Source organism: Micromys minutus (genome assembly GCF_963924665.1).
Source record: "Micromys minutus genome assembly, chromosome: 7".
Lineage (NCBI taxonomy): Eukaryota > Metazoa > Chordata > Mammalia > Rodentia > Muridae > Micromys > Micromys minutus.
This window is the reverse complement of record NC_137976.1, coordinates 69,688,658-69,710,328: the sequence shown is the minus strand read 5'-3', so window position 1 is coordinate 69,710,328 and position 21,671 is coordinate 69,688,658. Positions and strand designations below refer to the sequence as shown.

Below are 21,671 nucleotides of genomic sequence, written 5' to 3'. Positions count from 1 at the left end.
TGCACCATTTCAGGAATACTAATGTTTTGTGAGTAATAGTCTAGAAAGTTACAGTTTCCGATAGGGTGTAAAGTCTTAGAGTAGATATGTGAGATCATTTTAATTTTAACTAAACACTTGAAGATATGCTCTCCCTGATTCCTATTGGACCCTAGTGCTAGTAGCTGAACGTGACTTATGGTTTCCTTCGCAGAGGGCTGGCAGCCTCCTTCCGCCTTCCCTTCCTCCCTCTCCCTTCTTTTAATGTTGACATCAGACACCCACCTTCGGAATGTTGAGGTGTGTAAGCCTTTGACATAGGGCATCTGGGAGTTCAGATCCTGTGTATCCTTAGGACTCTGTACTTTTTTTGTGGATCCTGATTATGGTAGTATTAAGGAAGGCACACCCTAGCTGAGACAGAAGGTAACTGAGAGTTTTGGCTGGGAGAAGAGGGGGCTGGAGATGGGGAAAGTTGATGTAATTATTTTTGGCAGGAGTTGGAACCAAAGCAGCAGGAGAGAGTAAGTTTTAACACTCTCTGGCAAAGCAACTTTCTAATCTGTCACTGAGTATGTGTAAAAAAGTGATTAGTAGGTCTCTATATTTATCATGATTACTCACAAATATGTAATTTACATAATATATACAGCACATTAAGTACTATGCCACCTTATATAATGTGCATATGTATAGTATATGTATGCATGTTATATAACGCCAGTCTGGAGGCTCTGTAAGATTCTGCCAAGTATTTCCTAATTTATTTGGCAATTTAACGTATTTTTTTCCCATCTGTAAAGTGAACTCTCTTGAGAGTTGGTCCATGACCTGACTATAATCATCCTACAAATTCTGTCTCCATTCCCAACTCACTGGGGAAACCCCCATGAGAACCACAGCACACCGAGCCGCAGTTCCTAACCCAACAGCCCAGCAACAAGGTGCACCAGAGGTTTCCGGTTTCATTGTTTTTATTGCTAGTGGGGTGGAAGCATGAAGGCGAGTGAGAACACGTCCGCAGTGTAGAAAGAAACCGAGCAGGGTAAGACATAAGGGACCAGGCTCTCCCTTGACCACGTAACTTTAAGAAGCTACTATAACACCAGAAATCCCCATTCTCCCCCGTAGGGTGGAGACAGTACTTTGTTGGCTAACCTTAGAGCTCGGCGTGGGGGTCACTTGGATGATACAATACACAATAAGAAACCACAGTCATGGTGTTTAAAAGATGATTTGTAAGGTAAGATTAAACAACAACACAAGACTTACTAAGATTAATAAATCAGAAGTACAGTGCCATGAAGGTTTCTACTCTGCCTCTGAAAAGGAATGGGCAGTGTCTCTCGGGTAACATCTAACCTCTGCAGGGCCCCAAGGAAAGACCTGTGAGTCTCTGGGAATCCATTTCACCTACTGTACTGTCATAACATCTGTGACCTCGGGAGATCAGAGCTGAGACGTATACAAACACTTCTGCAAAGTTTTTAGGATCGGTGACCTTGAAGCTGAACCTTTGGAATCAAGTGGCTTCCAAGGTAGCACTTGCTGTCATTTGGGAGCTGGTTGGTCACATCCCCAGCTTACCAACAGTGTGCTCTTCATGTGGTCTGGCTTTTCCCTTGCTCAGTAGATGCATGTATGTTGAGCAGGAGGGTTCCAAGTCTCAGCCCGGGATACTAGATGAACGCATCCTTCAGAGGTGGGCTCAGTTTGTACAGACTCTTCACACACCCTTCCTTGTCTATGGCAACTTTGGAGGCAGCTCAGTGAGTGATGTCAACTGGGCCCAGATTTCCTCTTGAGAAATTTGAGACAAAAATGCAGGTCCAGGTGAGCCAGGGGGCTGAGGCAAAGGTTGCTTTCTACCAATGACGCAGTGTTGAGTTGCCCTCGGGAGAGGAGGAAGATGCTGGCACCAGCTGACTGAAGCCCACTGAGCATGACCAACACTGGTCTGTCTTGGTTGGCAACATCTTACAGAAGTCACATATGTAGCCAGGAATGTATCCAAGGCAAGAAGATCCAGTGACCATGATGAGGTGATGTGGTAGTTCAATCAACTGATCTGTCTGGTACCTTCAACATCCACGGCCAGCTTCTCTCCATGCAGGGCAAGCCATAAAGAACTTGGAAATTAGCCTAATTCTCCACCTCCCATTTTCTTGTGTGGGGTTGCTCCATTTACACACAGGATGACGGCTCTTGCCTGGGAATCTGGATCCAAGTGCGACCAGTCCTCAGTGACAGGTTCTTTTGTCTATTAGTGACCTTCTTAGTAACATTTGCAGTCAAACCTCCTTAGCCTAGATACAATGGAGAAGTCTTTCAACTTTTCCACAACTCCGTTTCCTTATCAACCAATGGGACAATGAGGCTTGAACAGCACGTGTTTCATGGTTGCTCCCCGGATGTAGATAATTTTCGTAAACCTTGAAACCAGCCAGAGAAATGTGTCTCTACAAGCAAATGACAGTGGGAGAGGAAGGGCCTTCCTTTTCTCTTTCCCCTGTTCTGTTCCCACACTATCTATATTTATTTCTAATCAGAAAAAGCCCGGCAGTAAATAAATATTTATATATTATATATAAACATATATGCTACATATGTACATATAGAAGGCCAACAAAAGGTCCTTCTGCCACACCGTGAGAGTGGGATGTGCAAACAGGGAACCCCCTGACAGACTGTCTCCTGGTTTTCCCAGCAATTCCCCACTCTACCTCCCCCCCCCTCCCCGTCGTCTCTGCCACCAGGGCTTGGGATTCAAAGAGACACACTTTGGCTTGTATGGTAGTGAGAAATGGGGAGAGCTGGGAGTGGATTTTTTCCCCTTTTTCTTTCCTTTTCACACAATATTATGACACCAATTTGAAAAATAAAGTCCACTTTCTCAGCTCTCCCTCCCAAGTGTTCATAGGAACTATGTAAATAAATACCACATCTAAAGTATGCTCCCGGACAGCCTTGCTTGCTCTCTAAGCAAAACAGCCACCAAGAGATGCTTCAGGAAGTGAACAAGTACCCGTGGACAGAAGAGGGAACCAAGAATGGAAACGGCTTTCCACAGCTTCTTGGCTTTCCTCTGCAAGCTAAGGGAGGAGCCCTGCCTTGAAGGACAGCAAAGAGACCGTCCTGGGCTTGAGGGGCCCTGCCAACGGTTTTGCTTGGAGAGCTGTAGGCTGTTTTGTTTTTGTACAGAAGGACTTTTGTGCAAGTTTTCTGGGCTGGAGCTCTCTCCCTTGACCACATCCGATTTTGCTGTAGGCAGGAAACCTACAGCCTGGAGCCTGACAGGACCGTGGTGCAGAAAAAGGGAGATTTCTCCTTCAGGCTCAAAGTCTGCCCGAAGCCTGTGGGAATGTGAAAGTTGTTGTGTGAGCCAACCATCTTCGTGGGCCCTGAGTCCATTTGGAATATTTCATGGCTATTGGCTCTGTTAAGAGTGGATCCATTTTTAAAATAGGTAGACCACATGGCAGGGTTACACATTCCTCCGGAACGTGGCTTTGCTTCCTCTGGTTATAGGTGTGTGAGTGTATGCGTGTGTGCATGTGTGTGTGTGTTTGTGTGTGTAGATTCTTCTGTCTTTTCTTGATAGAGCTGGTGTTTGGCATTTGTTTAGTCTTTTGAACGGCTTTTCCTCCTCAGAGAAAAGAAGCTGCTCTTCTGGGGAGGCCCCATCATCATAGGTGCCTGGTTTTTGTGAGTGATTTTAATCTGAAAAGGGAAACAGATCAATTAGTGGTAACACACAGTCCAGTAACTTAGGACTTAGCAGTTGCGAAGTAGAAATAAGGCCAGTTTGGGCTCAAAGGAGCCCCACGCAGGACAACTGTCCTTGAACAGTTTCAAATTTGGCAACTTGACCCTGGCTGGGCCTGGAGTTTGGCACTGCTGGGAGCGAGGGGCGGAAACACCGGGGAGAGACAGGTGTAGGCTTCCCACATGGCCATCAGCTCCCACCTGTCTTGTGTCCTTGCTATTCATAGACTCAGAATGTCACAGCCAGTGGAAGCCTCAGGAACCTTCCCGTTCACCGCTCTGTAGCGTGGATAAGGAAGAGGAGCCCAGAGCTCTGTCAGGGACTTATCTTAGTCAAAGGTCACATGGTGGGGTGGGGCATAGCTCTCCACGCTCCCAGCGCTGATTCCAGCCCAGACACCAGACATACATCAACCAGCTGACTGGGAAGCTTCAATTTAACCTCTGGCCAATAACGCTCATTGGATAGTTCCCAAAGGAGTCCCTTAGGTCCCCCTCTTCTTAGACTCTAAGTCAACCCTATTTTCTTAGATAAGGTTTTATTACATATATGCATGTGTATGTGTACATATATGTATTTAGGTTCAAGGTTTTTTTACTTTATCCTGTAAACATTCTGTTAACTATATACGTGGTTTCGAATGTTCAATCCCTTCTTGTGCATGGCCTGATAATGCTCCCACGCTAATAATCCCATTATCATTCCATCGGCATTTATCAAGTATGATAGATGTTCAGAGTGGGTGGTTAAAGGGAGAGCAGGAAGCACTTAGGATTCAAAGACCTGGGTGTGGGGCCGTGTACTTCTGTTTCCTTGGTTCAGAACTTCGGACAAATAATTCATCACTCAGAGAACAGTGCTTGTCAAACTTCAAAGTGAGAGTAACACTGATACTATTTCTTTACACAAAGATCACGTGACAGACTGTCATTGAAAGCCTGCTATAAGCTGCAATACGGAAGGAAATGGCTAGGTTTATACTGGAGAGAAAGAGAGCAGATGCCAAAAGAAACAGAACCTGGAAGTCCGTCACTCCAGGAACCCAATCTTTGTAGTTTTTGCCATCCTCGTAGAAGGGACCATGTGACCGTGGAGAAAAAGAATTAGTGAGGAAAAAAAAAAACCCATCTACTTTAAATTAATGTAGGATGAACTACAGAGTCTAAAAAAATGTAAGTAAGAAGCAAAGGAGGTCTGATGAGGACTGGGAGTCCCCTTATGATCTGAAGGTGAGGAAAAGGAGAAAGAGAGGCATGGAGCAGAGGACCCACGTATGAAGAGGCCGAGCTCAGAGAACAGGAAGAGGGAGACTGGACAGTTGGCTAATACAGGGCTTTCAAAGGAATAATGAGGCTGGGTTCCTGGGAGGTAAATCAGAGGAGGAGAAGGGAATGAGGGTAACTACTGAACAGATGTCTGCAGAACAAGCTGGAGTGGGGGTGTCTGGCTATGAGGGCTCTGCTGTATGTCAGATTCGTGGCTTTAAGTAAGCAAACGACCCTGAACCATCAGTCTAGCTAAGTAGAGATGGCTTTCCTGTTGATTTTCAGCCTCGAGATGGTGAAGAGAACAGGTCAAGAACCCATTAAACCTCACTCTGTGCTGTGCGCCATATTGCAGCTGTTAAGTTTGTCCTAGGCTAGATGGAGGTGAGCCATAGACGGGGACTCTAACTGTACTGCTTCATGGCCTGGCAATCTGGCATGGTAAAATGGTAGAGTTTTGGAACACAGGCTTTGGGACAAATCTCTAGCTCCTGAGCTCACACACTGGTTTGAGGAAGACTTCTGCTTCCTCACTTCGGTATCCGTGAACCAATCAGATGCTTGCTGGGAGTCCATGAACCAATCAGATGCTTGCTGGGAGAATGTGCTGGGAAAGAGGAACCAGCCCAGAGAAAAAAGGAATTTTCCCAGCATTTGATATGGCTGAGTTTTGGGGAAGTAGGTAGCAGCTGTATGCACAGCTACATTTCGATAGAAGGTTCTCTCCTTTTCTTTCTCTGTCCCTAACTGGACTAAGTATTTGTCTGTTCTCACCTCCAAAGCTAACAAAGTAAAACTTCAATTTGTTTTTCAACTTTCTTGCTTTTAAAATATTTCATAGTAACAATTAAAATCTTTCCTAGAACTCTCTTATGTAGCCCAGGTTGGCCTCAAATTCATGGTGATCCTCCTTCATCCTGAGAGCTGGGATTCTAAGTGGTCTCTAGAACACCAAGGCATCTCTGCAATTCAAACAAATGTGCCGGTACGGTGGGTGTTTGAAAAGTCTCTTCTATATGAAAATTTGGTCATGTCTGAGGATTTTATTACTATAGGTAACTGAGAGACATGAAATCATATCCTCATTTGAGTCAAAAGGATATCAGACCTTTATCCCTAAGTTAAGAGGGTATATGGTTAAAGTAGTCGAGAGTCTGCTGAGGAGACAGTTTAATGTAGTTAGACCCACGTTTTCAACCCTGACTTTAACTACATTTCTGTAGTTAAAGCTCAAACTCACTTGGTAACTGGACTGGAAATTTGGTCTTTGTGATTCACAAGACAGATAGAGATGGGCTTCACTGTGAAGTGTTCTGTCCCATTACAGAGAATTGATCCAGTATTCCTGTGTCATAGTTCCGAGTTCATGAGACTACCACAGCTTTTGATTTCTCCTTTAAGTCTCACTCATGTTAGAGATTGGATTTACAGTCCAATCTGAAAAATCATCACACTTTATGACTTCAAAAGAGACAACGAACCTGGATACTTCTATCTGATAGCAAATGGAGTATGAGCCCGCCCTAAATCACATGGGAGGCGTCCTAGGCCTGTCTTGGTCATCTGGAGTGCAGAGGGCGCAGACCGAAAGGTCTGAAATAGTCTCTGTGACATTTGAGAAGTTAAGGTAATTTTCCTTCTTAATGTAATCACAGAAGGAGGAGGGCAGGGGCTGTTGGAGTTTACACGATCATTTTTAAAACCTTAGATATTTCTCAGTTCTCCAAGATCTTTAAATCCTCTTTCAGAAGAGTTTCCTAGCATGAGAGGCCTTTGGGACAAGGACAGTCAGCGATCAACTTGGCAGAATCAGGAATCAAGTTTCCTGATTATGTTAATTATGGAGGCAAGATCTGCACACCGTGTGTTGGGGGTAGGCACCATAGCCTGGCTGGGATGCAGAACTGTGTGAACTGAGGAAGGAATCTGAGCCGGGCAGTGTGTTCGTCTTTCTCCCGACTGTGGACAGTTGTTTCAAGTTCCTGTTGCCTTGACTATACTCTTGAGCTGTGAACCAGAATAAACCCGTTCTCCCTGAAGATGATTTCCTTAAAATATTTCATAGTAACAAAAACCTAACTGATACAGGCTTCAGATGCAGTAGGGGCAAGCCAGGCTACGCAGAGTGAGGCTTACTGGTAGGTGGGGACATTCAATTTCATTTTTCAAGCTTTGGTCCCTGAACCTGCAACAAACACCATCTCCCTGGAATCTGTCGGCAAATGCAGCTCTTGGGTAGCAAGACCCACTCAGTTAGAACTCTGAGAGATGTTCCAGTCACACGACTTTTAGCCCCCATCCCAGTAATTCACACATTCACTCAAGTTTGGAAGCTTCTGGGTTGAAGACCTGTGGTCATTTTAACTTAAATCTTAAAGCTGTTACCCAGCTTTAGAAGGACATTCTTTTTAAATTTTGTTTTTTTGAGACCAAGTCTCATGTGTCCCAGGCTAGCCCCAAATTCATTCATTATGTAGCTGACAATCACCTTGAACTTGTGATCCTCCTGCCCACGTTCCCAGTGCTGGGATTATATATAGTGTAAGCAATAAAGTCACCTAACTGGTGGTGAAGCAGGAGATGCCATTTTACAGAACTGTGTAAGGCAAATGTCCTTAATAAATCTTACATATGTGTATGTTTGTGGTGGATTGAACGTGCTTAGCCCGTTGGAAGTAGACAGGCTTTGAGGTCTCCTATGCTCAGGCTTTGCCTACTGTGGATAAGACCTTACAGAGGAAACTCTCCTGCTGCTGCCTTGGGATCAAGATGTAAAACTCAGCTCCTTCTTCAGCATGATGTCTGCCTGGACGCTGCCATGTTGATAATGGACTGAATCTCTGCAACTGTAAGCCAGCCCCAATTAAATGATGTCCTTTGTAAAAGTTGTCTTGGTCATGGTGCCTCTTCACAGCAATAAAACCCTAACTAAGGCAATGTTTCTCTATTGATAGACACATGCTCATTTTTAAGATTTATAAAACACCTTATTTATTTCTATGCTTGCACGTTTTGATTAAAATTGACATCAGCCTCCGAATCTACTGTGCTTTGATATTATTTTGCCAGTGCTTTAATGTCAAAATTTAAATTTAGAATTAAAATTCACCCTTTAATGAATTTATTTATCTTAGTGCTGGAGAGTGCATATGTTAGGAAAACATTTGCCCACTGCACTCCATATCCAACCCTTAAAATTTTATGAAATTGTATTTCTAATGTCTGAAAATTATTCCCTTCAGCGACTGTCGTGTAGGATATTTAAAACTTTTCAACAGGGCAGAAGAGGTGGCCCAGTGCTATGAACATTTGATGCTCTTGCAGAGGACCTGGGTTCAGTAGTTTCAGGTGATCTGGAACCATTTCCTGCCCTCTGAAGGCGCCAGGCATACACACAGCACACATACATACATGCAGGAGAAACACTGAAACCCATACATTCAAGTTTCCTCCTTCCTACTAAAGGCTGGACTTTCTTGAAAATTCTACTTTTTGTTATGCTGCCTGAAGTACAAATTGCTACCCTTGGGCATCGGTGTCTATATTTTTAAGATTTAGTTATTTTAATTGTATGTTCATGAGTGTTTTGACTGTGTGTCTGCACGCCACGTGCATGCAGTACCCACAAAAGCATATAGAAGGCATTGGATCTCCAGGAATTGGAGTTATAGATGGTTGGAAGCCACCATGTGGGTGCTGGGAACCAAACCTGAGTCTACTGTATAACAGAAAGTGCTCTTAACTAACGAGCCAGCCACGGTTCTTCCTGATATGTGGTTCAAGATGCATTTCAGAAAAGCTGATGGCTTGTCTAGATCAAGTTGGCCTGTAGAGGAGTGTCTTGATAAGCAGCTAGGAAGCCCTGCCCACTGTGGGTGGCACCATTCTCCAGGCCAGGGTCTTGGTAAGCTAAGCACTAGTCTGCGTTCCCTCCACTCTTGACTGCAGATACAATGTGACCACTTCCCTCAAGTTCCTGCCTCTGTGACTTTCCCAGTAGGGTGGACAGTAACCTGGAACTGTGAGCTGAATTGAACCCTTTCTCCCTCAAGCTGCTCCTGTCAGGGTGTTTTATCACTGCAACAGGAAAAGAAACAGGGAAGGTTTACATATTCAGTTTCTGAAACTTTACATCTTATAGCATCTTTACACCTTCATTCAAGGCACACAGTTCAGCTGCATATCTTACAACTTGTTGCTACTCTTATAATATTTTTTTCTAGTACATTCACTGGATTGGTTGATGCTGATATATAGAAAAGCTATTATTTTTGTCTACTTTCCTATAGGACTTGGCTGAAATAATTTATGTTAGGAGGTTTCCCACTGATTTCTTGAGCTTTTGGGGTCACAATCCCTAACAATTGTGACAGTTTTGATTGTTTCTCAGATATTTATATTTATTTTATATTTCACATTGCCTTGTTCCCTTTAATCCCCGCAGTTAGGAGACAAGCAGATTTTGGTGAGTTTGAGGCCAGCCTGGTTTACATAGCAGTTCTTAGACCATTTATGGCTATACAGGGAGACCCTGCCTCAAGACAAAGCAAGCAAGCAAACAAACAAACGAAAAATGCTGGGTTGAAAAGATGCCTGTGTTCCTGCAGAGAAGCCCAGTTCAGCGCCCAGCACCCATAGATAGCTCACAGCCCATCTGTAACTCCAGCCCCAGGGGATCCAATGCCCTCTTCTGGCCTGTGTGGGCATCTGCATTCACATGCGCGCGCACACATCTTTCAAAAAAGAAACGTAACTGCACACCTTTGGTCATCTATTTATATTATCATGCAAATTCTCTCTCTAAACCAGTGGCAGCAGGTTTCCCTTTTCATTCCTATAATATGTCCTCAGGGTTGAATGAACCTTTTGATATATTTTGCTAACCTACCTATACTTCGGCTTGAAGTTTTACATCATATTCTTTTGAGTCATATTGCTTTATAGTTTCCTATTTATAGGTATAAATTTTCAGTCACTTTAGTTATTTGTATAATGTGTGTGTAAGAGGTAAAGTACCTATGTGTGCACATAAGCTTGCAGTGTGCACACACGTGTGTACTCACACCTGAGGAGGTCCAGGTTTGATATTAGTATTTTCTGTCATTCTTTACCCTATCTTTTTGAGTCAGAGTCTGTCACTGAGTTCAGGGCTTACCGTTTGGCTGGCTGAGCTGGCTGAGTTCCAGGGTATCTTATCTCTGACTTCCCAGCATCCCTGATATTACAGACATGCATGATAATATCAGGCTGTTATAGGTGCCTGGGATTCAAACTCAGGTTGGGATGCTGTGTGGCATTCACTGGACTGAGTGGCTAATAATACCTTACATACAAGTTTTTGGAGTTCACCATAGTTTTTGGAGCAAGCTGTAGTTTTCAAAGAGTAACCCTGAGGGAGGGTGTGCTGAGGGAAGAACTTGCTTATTCCAAAATCAGTGTTTGCACTTAAATGAACGGCAGCTCCTGTCTTTGGATATTATTGAGTCACATGGGAAAAGTGCTTGATTTCTTCCAGTCATTTTACAAAATGGCTCACTTTAATTATTTAAAAGTTTGTGTGTGTGTGTGTGTGTGTGTGTGTGTGTGTAAGCTCGCACTCACATGAGCACATGAGTTCGGGTGCCCAAGGAAGCTGTTGAATCCCCTCGAGGTTGGAGTTGTAGACAGTCCTGAGCCTCCTGACCCAGGTGGTTGGGACCCTAATTTGAGAGTCTTCTTCGAGAGCAGTGGCACTTGTGAATTCTGAGCCACTGCCATTGTGTCCGGACCATCTGATTTTAGACACAGGACAAGACTGCATGGGTTTTTCTCCACCCAGGTTCATCAGAGTCATGAGCAGTAGAGAGTCCCTCCAATCCTGCCCAGTTCCAGTCATTATTGGTTTTTGACACTGAGATGCAGCAATCTTGCATCAAGTCAGTGTGTTCAAAGAAGAAAACAAAACCACGCTTCTCGCCCTTTACCCCGAGACTGGCTGACTTACCGTGCAACATGGCTGCATCCAGGGCTCTCCATCCACTTGCATCGGCAGAAGCTTGTTAGTCCTAGAACCCCCAAACCGAAGAAATCACGGTGAGATCCTCAGAGGTGGAGAACCGTCATCACCCCCACCACAGAGAAAGAAGTGGGCAGACATCCCTTGTTCACTTAGAGGAGTTCATGAAAACCATGGGAACTTCTCAAAATATAATCTTCAAGCCATCACTGGGACTGGATGGATGTGGCTGGCATGGGGCCAGGCCTAGGGACCTGTGCGTTCGTAGTTACCATAGGCATTTGTTTCTCTGTCTTCAGACCTTACTTTGAGAAACTGTTGTGGGCACACTGAGAGCCACAGCCACCTGGAGAACTGGACAGTAAACATGGAAGTCCTGTTGCTAAGAAGCCCCACCTCAATCCAGGGACCAGCCAGAGGGGAAAGAGGCTCCACTCTGGAGCATGAAAAGGCCTACCCTCCCCACTGAATGAGTAGTTGCAACATATCCAAGAGTTAATGTCTCTGAGCTGTAGGGGTTCTCATCACAGGCACTCAACCCCCAGAAGTAGGCACTCTGGGCATGTGTGCACTGTGCCTTGCTTGGAAAGTGACATATAGGAATAGTGATCCCAAGTGTAGAGGGAGAGGTTGAGGAGGAAGTGCTGCTCCCTTGCTTGGGCTCTGTAGAACTCTAACTTGCCCTGTGGTGCCTCCTGAGGAGGGCAGTCCTCTGGCTAAGGGTATGTGAACAGCCACCACCCACGGACAGGAAGCCCTTGTCAGCTTCCCTGGTTTGAAAATTACAAGAGGGGAAAGCACTATTTGGATACAGTAATTCTCTGGTGGACTCTGAGTGTATTCCATAATAAAAGCAAGACATTTAATAATAAAAACAAAGTATGAGCGGAAAGGAGGCCTTTGCGTACTTATGGCTAGGGAGTTATCTGTGGTGTGCTGGCAGGATGGAACTTTAGCTCACCCCTGTTTCCATCTGCAATGGATCTGTTGGCTGCTGGAAAAGCCCCCGGACACCTAACTTTTAAATCCCTTGGCAGCCAGGACACGGTGTTCTCTGTAATCTATAAAAGCTTGGGCTGTGACATTCTACAGACAAACTGGCCCTGTGAGTTTTAGAATTCTGGATGAGGGCTGCAGATGCCAATCTGGAAAACAAGGGTCCTGCCACAGCAATGGCCCTGGGAGAAAGGGGATCTGGTGTTGAGAAGAGACAGATGATGCAGAGATAGCAACTGACAAGGAGCTTGTGGGACAGACCCTCGGATAATCTAGAGATAGCAACTGACAAGAGGCTGTGGACCAGACCCTCGGATAATCTAGAGATAGCAAGTGACAAGGGGCTTGTGGGACAGACACTCGGATAATCTAGAGATAGCAACTGACAAGAGGTTGTGGACCAGACCCTCGGATAATCTAGAGATAGCAACTGACAAGGGGCTTGTGGGACAGACCCTCGGGGAACCTCAGGAAAGATCTAACTGAGGGATGATGGAAGGACCAAGAACAGATTTCTCAACTGTGTTCTTGCTGGCACTTGCTCTGGGTTTCTGGGAGAAAAGATTCTTTAGTCAAGTGCCTCTGGGGTACCCTTTACTCCAGTATCCCCTGTACAAGGCTCCCCAGGCAAACCAACAGATACTATCTGTAACAAGGGAGAGACGCAAGGGAGTGAAGGAAGACTTCTCAAACAGCCAGGTTAGACAAGCAGCTGAGAAATGTAACTAGAGGGAACTAAAATTAGAAACCCCTCACCAGACCCCACACTATCCACAACTGCAGTGACTGGCCAGGACATCTGTGTCCCCAAAGTCTGTTACCCTCTTGGGTAGTGCAAGGAGTTTGTTGATGTTAACGGTTTAACGTATGAAGTCATGCAGGGTCTATCATCACACACAGAAGCGCAGCTGTGAGCCCCGGCATACATTGAACATTTTAAAACTATAAAGAGAAAAGGACAAAGAATGGGACCTCTGGGGCCCTGGACTATATATTATGCACTGTTTACTTCACCAGGTAATGTTTAGAGGACAGGCTACGATGGGTCCTCTGTCTGATGTTAGCATTATAAGTTTAAGCCAACACAACTCCTCTACCTGAGGCTCCGGGGTCATGGTAGAAGAGGGGACAGAATGACTTTAAGAGCCAGAGAGACTGGGAATTGCTGTGGAGATTGTATCTCTAGGACATGACAGAGGAGCTGCACCCAAAACTTCAGCAAGGAGGACACCAATGGCATACTGATGTGGATGGCGGTGGGGTGGGAGTAGGGGAGGCTTCTTGGGGCGTCAACCCTACACTAAGAACAACAGCCAACTAAGGAGCCCTGAGAGCAGGAGAAACAGACTTTCCTAGGGAAGAGCACACCAATTGCTTATCCAAGCACACAGTAATCCCCGAAATCATAGACATACGAATGACCACACGGGCTGAGCAGATATTTGGGGAAAATACATATACAACAATAATGAAAGAATACCATCAAAGTATTCCCACTGCCAAGCTTCTTTTCCCAACTTGCCTTAGCCTAAAATCCAAAGGCAGATTTCTAGTTACTTTGTTATCTGCCTTAATGTTCAGGGGAGACCCAGAAGACGCCGGGCAGCAAGGAGACTTACCTAATGGTGACAGATGAGCACTGGGCCAGCCTCCTACCTGCGCTCTTCAGGCCGGTATAGATCTGTCCCATCTCCATGGCCCCCTCTAGACCCACCACTTCAAGGAGCTGGTCACTGAGGTCTGCAGAGTAAACAGCAAAGATCACGCACACTTCATCTCTCTTACTCAGGATAGTCTGTCTAGAAGGGCTGGTCCCTGGATGGCCAACCCAGGACTATCAGCATCCTCTCACATCCCACCAAAGAGTGCTTTCAGATACCTCATGTGTGAGCAGAAGCCAAGTTATAGTTTTGTTTTTAAAGCTTTTGTTTAGAAGATAAATGTGTATCCAATGAATAGGCCGACATCAAGAAGCCCCTTCAAATCTAGGCTATCATAAATGACAAATCAGTGATTTCTGAAATACACCAACAGAGCAGCTAGAGAAATACTGAGTTGAGACAAGAATAAAAAAGAATGTTGAAGCATCTATAATGTATTATTCTTAATAATAATAAAATGTCGGAGCAACATTTTATCTCGGCCAGTGATGACTGGCAAGTAAGTTTGAATTTGGCCCTTGTTTAGCTGCTGGTGAACCTTCCATGGACATCCTCAGGAAATTTAAGGGCCTCTTTTAGGATACCCCATACATTAGTCAAGCAAAGGAGAAGTATATTTCACCTACCTCAGGCCATTGTGGATCACAGTAATAAAGCAGGTAGAAAAACCCAAACCCGTGGCTCCATGCTACATGACCAATTGCCTACAATAGTGGCAATGACTTTGCTTCCCAGCCTGGGAGGAGTGATGCGTTTGGCTTGGGTTCTGCCTCTGTTTTCCACTGTGAGAATGATGGCAGGGGTAATGTTGGGTACTGGGTCCAACACTCACCTTACAATGGAACTGTATACTTAGAGCAGAAGCAAAATTAGGATGCAGAGTTTAAAGAAAAGTCTAGTCCCTTTGCTAATGGGAAGGAAAGTGCATTTTCTCAGATGGAGGCTAGTGACTACTATTCCATTCATAGCTACAAGAGGAAAAAAACTCTGTCAAGACTTGTTGTTTGTTTATCACATGGTTCTGTCCTCTAAAGAGGTGCTGTTTATCATTAGTGAGGAAATGTTTGTCATTTTGTTTAGAAGATGGCTGGGTTTTTTGTTTTTGTTTTTGTTTTTGTTTTTTAAAACACTCCACTGATGGCTGTATACCTAATGAAGGCAGTTAACCAAAGCACTGGGCTGACTGTGAACATGTCAACCCTGCAGTCTAAACTGATGATCACCGAGAGTCATGAGCTTCCAAGGGACATACAAACTGGATTATCTGAAAAGCCCACAGCTTCTTAAATTAAGAAAGTTAAGTTAAGAAAAGCCCATTCTCCTTAAGTTCACCTTTCTCCACATCCCTGAAAGCACTGTCTCCTTAAGCTATCCGTCTCCTTTGGACTCGGGAGAAGAAGCCATAAAAGGGTAAGGTTTGTTTAAGACAATGCTCGAGGCTCTCTGAAGGAGTTTGGAGCTAATCAACAATGAATGTCTGAATCTCCACTCACTTAATTAGCTCCCTTACCACAGAGGGCTGAATAATCATTGCAGAACCTTAGCTTCTTGTGCTGGTCTAATAATGTCTATGAAAATGGCATAGGCTATGGGAGGTGCGGGAGGCAGGGTGGGAGGAAGCAAGAGAAGAGGATGCAGATGAGGAGGGCGGAGGAGGGGCAGAAATGTAATAGAGTCTTCTAGGGGTGGAAAGGCCATGGGAGATGTGCTGTGATAGGAGAGGAGAGGGGAGGGGAGGGGAGAGGAAGGGAGGGGAGGGGAGGAGAGGGGAGGAGAGGGGAGAAGAGGGGAGGGGAGGGGAGGGGAGGGAAGGAGAGGGGAGAAGAGGGGAGAAGAGGGGAGGGGAGGGGAGGGGAGGAGAGGAGAGGAGAGGAGAGGAGAGGAGAGGAGAGGAGAGGAGAGGAGAGGAGAGGAGAGGAGAGGAGAGGAGAGGAGGCAAAACTTTTTAGAAGTCTGTTTCTGCACAGTGGCAGAAACAGACGCCTTAGAAAATGTTGCACTTTCTACCAGGCCCTGGTATCTGACAGAGCTCAGTGGCTCAGTGTTTTCCCTCCTTGAAACATGCCCTGGTAACAAAATGTTCTAAGGAGCAGGGGACTTAATAGACTCAAGTGTTTCAGCTTCACAATGTCTTGGTCTTTTAACAAATTTTCCTGTTGAATGGCTTTAAAGTTGTTATCACTTCCCACACAGTACCTCGCAGCCATCACTTCCCACACAGTACCTTGCTTCCTGGCTCTGGAAGAGCTGTAATGAAGGCTGATCTCACCAGCAGGAGTGGGCAGGTGGGGGAGGGGCTGGCACAGATGTGGACTGGGGAGACACATGTAGGGGAAGGGGCTAAGGGCTTATTATATTGTTGTCATCTTACTTTTGAATATGTACTTTGCCTTCTCCTGTATAACAAAGGTGGCTCCTGTCCATCACCCTATCCCTAGCCTGACCCTGACCCTGACTTAACTGCTCCTGGCCCTTTCTACCATTGCCTAATTATTTTTCTGTCAACTTTCTAGAATGCCTACTAAGAAAGTATTAAAGAAATCTAAACTACATTCTTTCCTAAAGCAACTAAGTATCAAGACCCTTCTTTTGTGTGATAACTATAAATAGCCCAAGGTTTTAGATTTCTTTGTATCACATTTAAAAATAAAATCTCTCATCACCCAACTCTTTTCTTTCTCCACCACAGATATACATATGTATACATTAACTTTGGTACTAAAATGAAAGAGAACAGAATGTAAAGCAGTGTCTAGGCACAAACAACAGTGAATATTTAGGTTCTGTGTTTAGAACACAGAATCCAGAATTGGGACATCTGGTATACCAGGTGTCTGTTTTACCTTGGGTACCAATGATTCAGAGTGAGTTTGGCAATCTTGTCATGTTCATATTTTCTTTTATACTCTTCTACTCATTAATGTGTAAGGTAGAGTGTCTATGCACTGCAGTTAAGCAGGATTCATTCGCTCATTCACAGAAGAGACTGAGTTAGCAACAAAGTTCTAGGCACTCTATTGCTGAAGAAGTCTTGTTAGGAAGGAGAAACAAAATGGGGTGAAGAAAATGCCCAGATTGAACTGTGAGGTCAGGGATTTGTGGGAAGATGGTACTGAGTGGGTAAGGTGAAGGAGATTTGTATCAAGAACATTTTGAAGATGGCTGAATGTCAAACTTTTCCTGTGTTGGGAGGAGGAAGACAGGAGAATATACCAGGAACAGAGATGGTCATGTATGGGGTTGGCAGGCACAGGACAAAGGGAAGAGTTACTCTTTTCCTAAAGAGAATTATTATTTAGAGACTTGTGTCCAAAACGAGGCATGAGTTTGTGTAGCCCACAAGTCAGGCCTTCCAGCACTATCCTTAATATTCCTTGGTGACAAGGCTATGTGTACTGTGTAAACCTAACATTTGCATTCTAGGAAAGGAGGAAGACATGGAGCTGGAAAATGGATAGGGGAGAATGTCGGAGCAAAGGGTAGGGTAGCAAGAACAACATGAGTTCCAACCTGTTCAGCCTATGGCATTCAGTTTTATAAATGCCTATCTGATCATGTCACCACCAGACCCTCAGTCCTCAGTGGCTTCAAGCAAACCACCAAGAGCTTGGTAAAAGAAGATGCAGTATATGTTTCTTCACAATCAAGATGTTATAAGGAGAATAGGTTTTGAAAATAATCTACCTAGTGTAGTGTCTGAAAGTTTTACATCGCTTCATCTGCTACTTTTTGGGGATTGTATGAGAAATCATGGACAGGACCCAAGTCCATGAAAACACATGCACTGTAGCATCACTCATTAAAACATAACACCCCCACCGCATGTCTTCCTGCACGGGAACATTCAAACAACCAGAATGGTATCTACATGATGGGAAATTCTGCTTCCATGACAATATTTACAAGCCAGGTATGGCAGCTCATTCTCATAATCCCAGCACCTAGGAGGCTGGGGGAGGAAGTGAAGGCCAGCCTGGACTACAAAGTGAGATCCAGGCAAGCCTGGACTACTATATGAGACCTTGTTTTAAAATGGCAACATGCATATTTAATCATCATAAATATGTTTATGTGATGATTAATTATGATGTAGGTAGATGAGTTTACTTAGGTAACATGTTCTCAACTAGATAAGACAACGCATATAAGGAAAAATCTCAGTAAAATGTTAACAACAGTGAAACCTGGATAAATAAATTAACATTAATTACCTTTCTTTTTAATGCTTTTCTAAGCGCTTTTTTGAATATATAGTTGTATTATAACCAAAAGGTAATATTTTAACAACCCATTAGCTGCTTACTCATGGTAACAAATACCAAACATTAGTTCTAGAATGTTCTCTGGGGTGCTCTTCCTGTAGTTAGATTTATAGGGTCCTCAAGGTGTTTTGCACACAGTCAACCAGAGAAAGGATGGGGTCCTGTCCACGGCTGGCAAACAACCGCAGCTGCTATACAGCTATGTCTGGGTTGGATGTGGGAGAGATACAAGGATGGCAGCAAAGGAGCAAAGAAGAGACTTGGGAGGTTAGAATAGCGATGTTGTGAGACAGTGGAGTGCAGTGTAGGTGTGAGCAGTCAGTGGCCGATTACCTGTGCCCTCAGGAATGGGCAGCTGCAGAACAACAGTAAGAAAAATTAAAGGAGAGTGTGGCTAGGCCAGTGGCTGCCAGATTTTGCTGTACGTTAGCCTTACCAGGCTTTCACAAGCACCAGGGCCCTGGCTGTGCCTTTTATCAGTTAAAATGCATGGGCATGCAAACTAGGCATCCCATTTATTCTGGAACAGTCCTCAGTGCTTCCAACGTGTGCCACAGTTTGTTACCTGGTTAGCTAAGCGTTTGTTGTCAGAGTGTAGTCTTGGACCAGCAGCCTTTTCATTACTTAGGAGCTTGTGAGAAATGCAAATCCTTGAGCCCCACCTCAGAGCTGTGGAATCAGACATCCTGGAGGTTGAGCCTAGCAGACTGTGTTCTAACAAGCCCTCTTTTAGGAAGATTCCTAGACACATTCAAGTTTGAGAAGTTGAGCCTGAGGTAATAAAAGTGCCCACAGGAGTTCAAGAGAAGAATAGAAGCAAGTTTCTTCCTGACTGCTTTGATCTACAACTTTCTCAGATGAAAATTAGGGGTGGTAATGCTCTCCCCAAGTGTGTGAAAGCAATGGTAATGTTCAGCCCAAAGTGTGTGAAATGCCCGGCTGAGAGCTGGTACTACAGTGTGACTGTTTCACTCTCTCTCCTCCTACAACTCCTTAGCGTTTACCTGTCTGGCTTCTTAGTGCTATTCTACAGAGTCCTAAAACCACAACATTAGACCTCAGAATAACATAATCAGACTGTGCTCCTCACCGCCTCTGACCTCCTAGCAGAGCCAGAAACCAATACACACTCTGGACAAGGAGAGCATCCCATCCTGTCTTTTCTGCCTCGACTCTTCCCAGACTACACTCCCCTTCCCACCTTTTATCTCAACACCATTTTGCTTTTCTTTACTTGGTCCTAACCACTGTCCGGAGGAGGGGCCAGAACTCAACAACGACAGGTAAAAGCTGGCACAAACTGGTATCCAAGGGGATACAACTTCCAGAGCTAGTAGCTCTGGAAGTCAGAGGGACCACACCCATGTCTAAAGTCAAGGGTGGCTTTCTTTGAGGCTTTTCCTTGGCTTACAGGCCACTGCTGTCTTCACCACAGATGTACTTCTGTGTACACATATCCCTGTTATCTCCATGGCTCAAAACTTATATAAAGACAGCAATGAGATTAGATCATGTCTCATCTTAACGGCCTCATGTTTACTTAATCACACCATTAAAGGCTCTGCTTCTATAATGTAAACCCAGGCATATTTGAGGTTCCTTTAAAAATAAAAACCATAATTAATAATCCAACTATAGCACTTATAGGTATATATACCCAAAGGATTCTATGTCAACATGCTATAGAGATGTAAGGCACACCATGGTCTTAGAGGCTCTTCACTATAATTAAGAAATGAAATCAGTCTAGATGTCTTTCAACAGACAAATGGATAAAGAAAACATGGTTCATACACACAATGTAATTTATTTAGCTTTACATATGAATGAAATGCCATTTGCAAGTGAATAGATGAAACTGGAGACCATTTTGTTAAGGCAAATAGGCAGATGTAGGAAGACAAATCACAGACGCTTCTTGTCCACGTGGACTCCAGGTTTATGTGCATGTGTGCATGCATGTGTCTGTGCGTGCCTGTGTGTATGTGTGTGTGTGAGAGAGGCGGGAGAAAGAGCATGTTTACATACAGGTCATGAATGTAGAAAGGAGAGGAAGAGATGTTAAGGAAGGGAAGGAAAAGAGAGTGATGATTACACATAATGTGGAAGAAGGAAGGGGACAATTTAAGGTCAGCGAGAAGGGGCAGGGTGACAGGAGAGGAGACAAACAAGACCTATTAATTCATATAACATAACAACAACAAACAAAAAGAGCCTACATCAAATTTTAGTTGCGTACTTTGGTAGCACAGTTCAGAGCATCAACTTAGGAATCTAGAAGATGATCAATTGTGCCCATGAGAGTGGTAATAATAAAACAGGCCTTGACGTATTGAGTGAGTACAAAGGCATTCTACAAACAGCAACACCCCTTGTCCCTGTACTCCAAAGAAGCCAATGTGTTGGTAGGTACATGGGCCATTCTTACCTCTGCAAAAAGGAAAGACACAGCCTAGCTCTGCGTGGCAGTGGGACCAGGTCAGTGGAAGCCAGCAGCCCCTTCTACAGACTTGTCCACTGAGGCTGAGGCAGGCGTTACCTCGTGCTCCTCTCTTGCCTTCACATCTCCATAGAGACGGTCTGTGTGCTAAAGCTGGACGCTGAGCTCACCTGAGCCCCGGCTGGATTGAATACAGATGCAGCGTAGCTCCTGGCAAAGGCATTTCAAAGCAAGCGTACAAGTACCACAGCCTGAAAAGGTGGGGCTCAACCTGGAAAAGGCCACGGTGACTGCTGTGTACAGAAACCTTCGCAGCCCATCTCTCTTCTGCTCAGCCCTATGTAGAACATGAGTGCCACATTCTTGGGTCTGAATCCTGTTGCTCACTCACCTCTCCTGGGGACTTTGAGCACACTCTCTGGAAGGTAGACATGACATCCTCCTGGCAGAGCAGCGAGTGCTCTGTACAAATCCCATCTCGTTGGCAGGAGGCCCTCAGGAAGCGGTGCTGTCACCATGATTTTATGTTTCCTTAGAGAGGATTTGCTCAGATCTTGGCAAGAGATGCATCCCCGTGTCTGTTTTCTTTATGTTAAAAGGGGGCCTAAAATGGACCCTCAGGTATCCAAAGTACAACTGCAGTGTCTTGTGTGTGCACATGCATGAGAGAGAGAGAGAGAGAGAGAGAGAGAGAGAGAGAGAGAGAGAGAGAGAGACAGACAGACAGACAGACAGAGCAAACAAACGAACAATCTACCTTGCTTTCTCTGGCTCCCGAGGCTCTACAAGCATAAAGACATAGACTTGACGTCCATCCCTGCAGGGTACCCCTTCTTTTGTGCCATGTGCCTGTCACATTGGCTCCTAGATTTCAAGTCTCACACCTGTCAAGCTTCATCAAGGTACAAAAGTAGCCAGAAGGCAACAAGTCAGTTTTGAGGCTGGCTGAGGCAAGAAAGGGGTAGAAAGGAGACGCTGGGCTCTGGAAGAAAGGCATGGCAAGCTGTTTTTGAGGGAAGGGGCTGGTCTGACAGAGATGGGATGCTGTTTGGTTTGGACTCTGCCAAGTGGCATGACTGTGGGCAAATCACGTCCCACACCAGGGCTTTAGTTTCCCTCAAAGTTTCCCTCAAATGGTGTGACAAACCCTATTCCTAAGCATGTTTGAGCTCTCCTCCCAAGATGGAGGTCAGTTTTTTTGACTGGTCAAAAGCAGAGAGGCCTCGGCCTGTCCTCACCATGCAGAAGATGAGCATTGTCAATGCAAGAGAAATCGCAGAGATAGGGCTGCACACGGCTGCTTCGGG

At 44.8% G+C, this 21,671-nt stretch overlaps 1 protein-coding gene across 3 annotated transcripts in view; it reads right to left on the bottom strand.

Moving 5' to 3' along the window:
- Positions 1-3,600: 3,600 nt before the first annotated feature.
- Positions 3,601-21,671, bottom strand: part of DGKG (diacylglycerol kinase gamma) — a gene marked incomplete at both ends in the record, with an annotated part of 146,777 nt that continues 128,706 nt past the window's right edge. For all 3 annotated transcript variants that reach the window (XM_080919456.1, XM_080919457.1, XM_080919458.1), the window contains 3 exons: positions 3,601-3,699; positions 10,994-11,054; positions 13,621-13,741. In XM_080919456.1, the coding sequence (XP_080775582.1) occupies positions 3,601-3,699; positions 10,994-11,054; positions 13,621-13,741 (281 nt within the window). The remainder of the gene's footprint in view (positions 3,700-10,993; positions 11,055-13,620; positions 13,742-21,671) is intronic.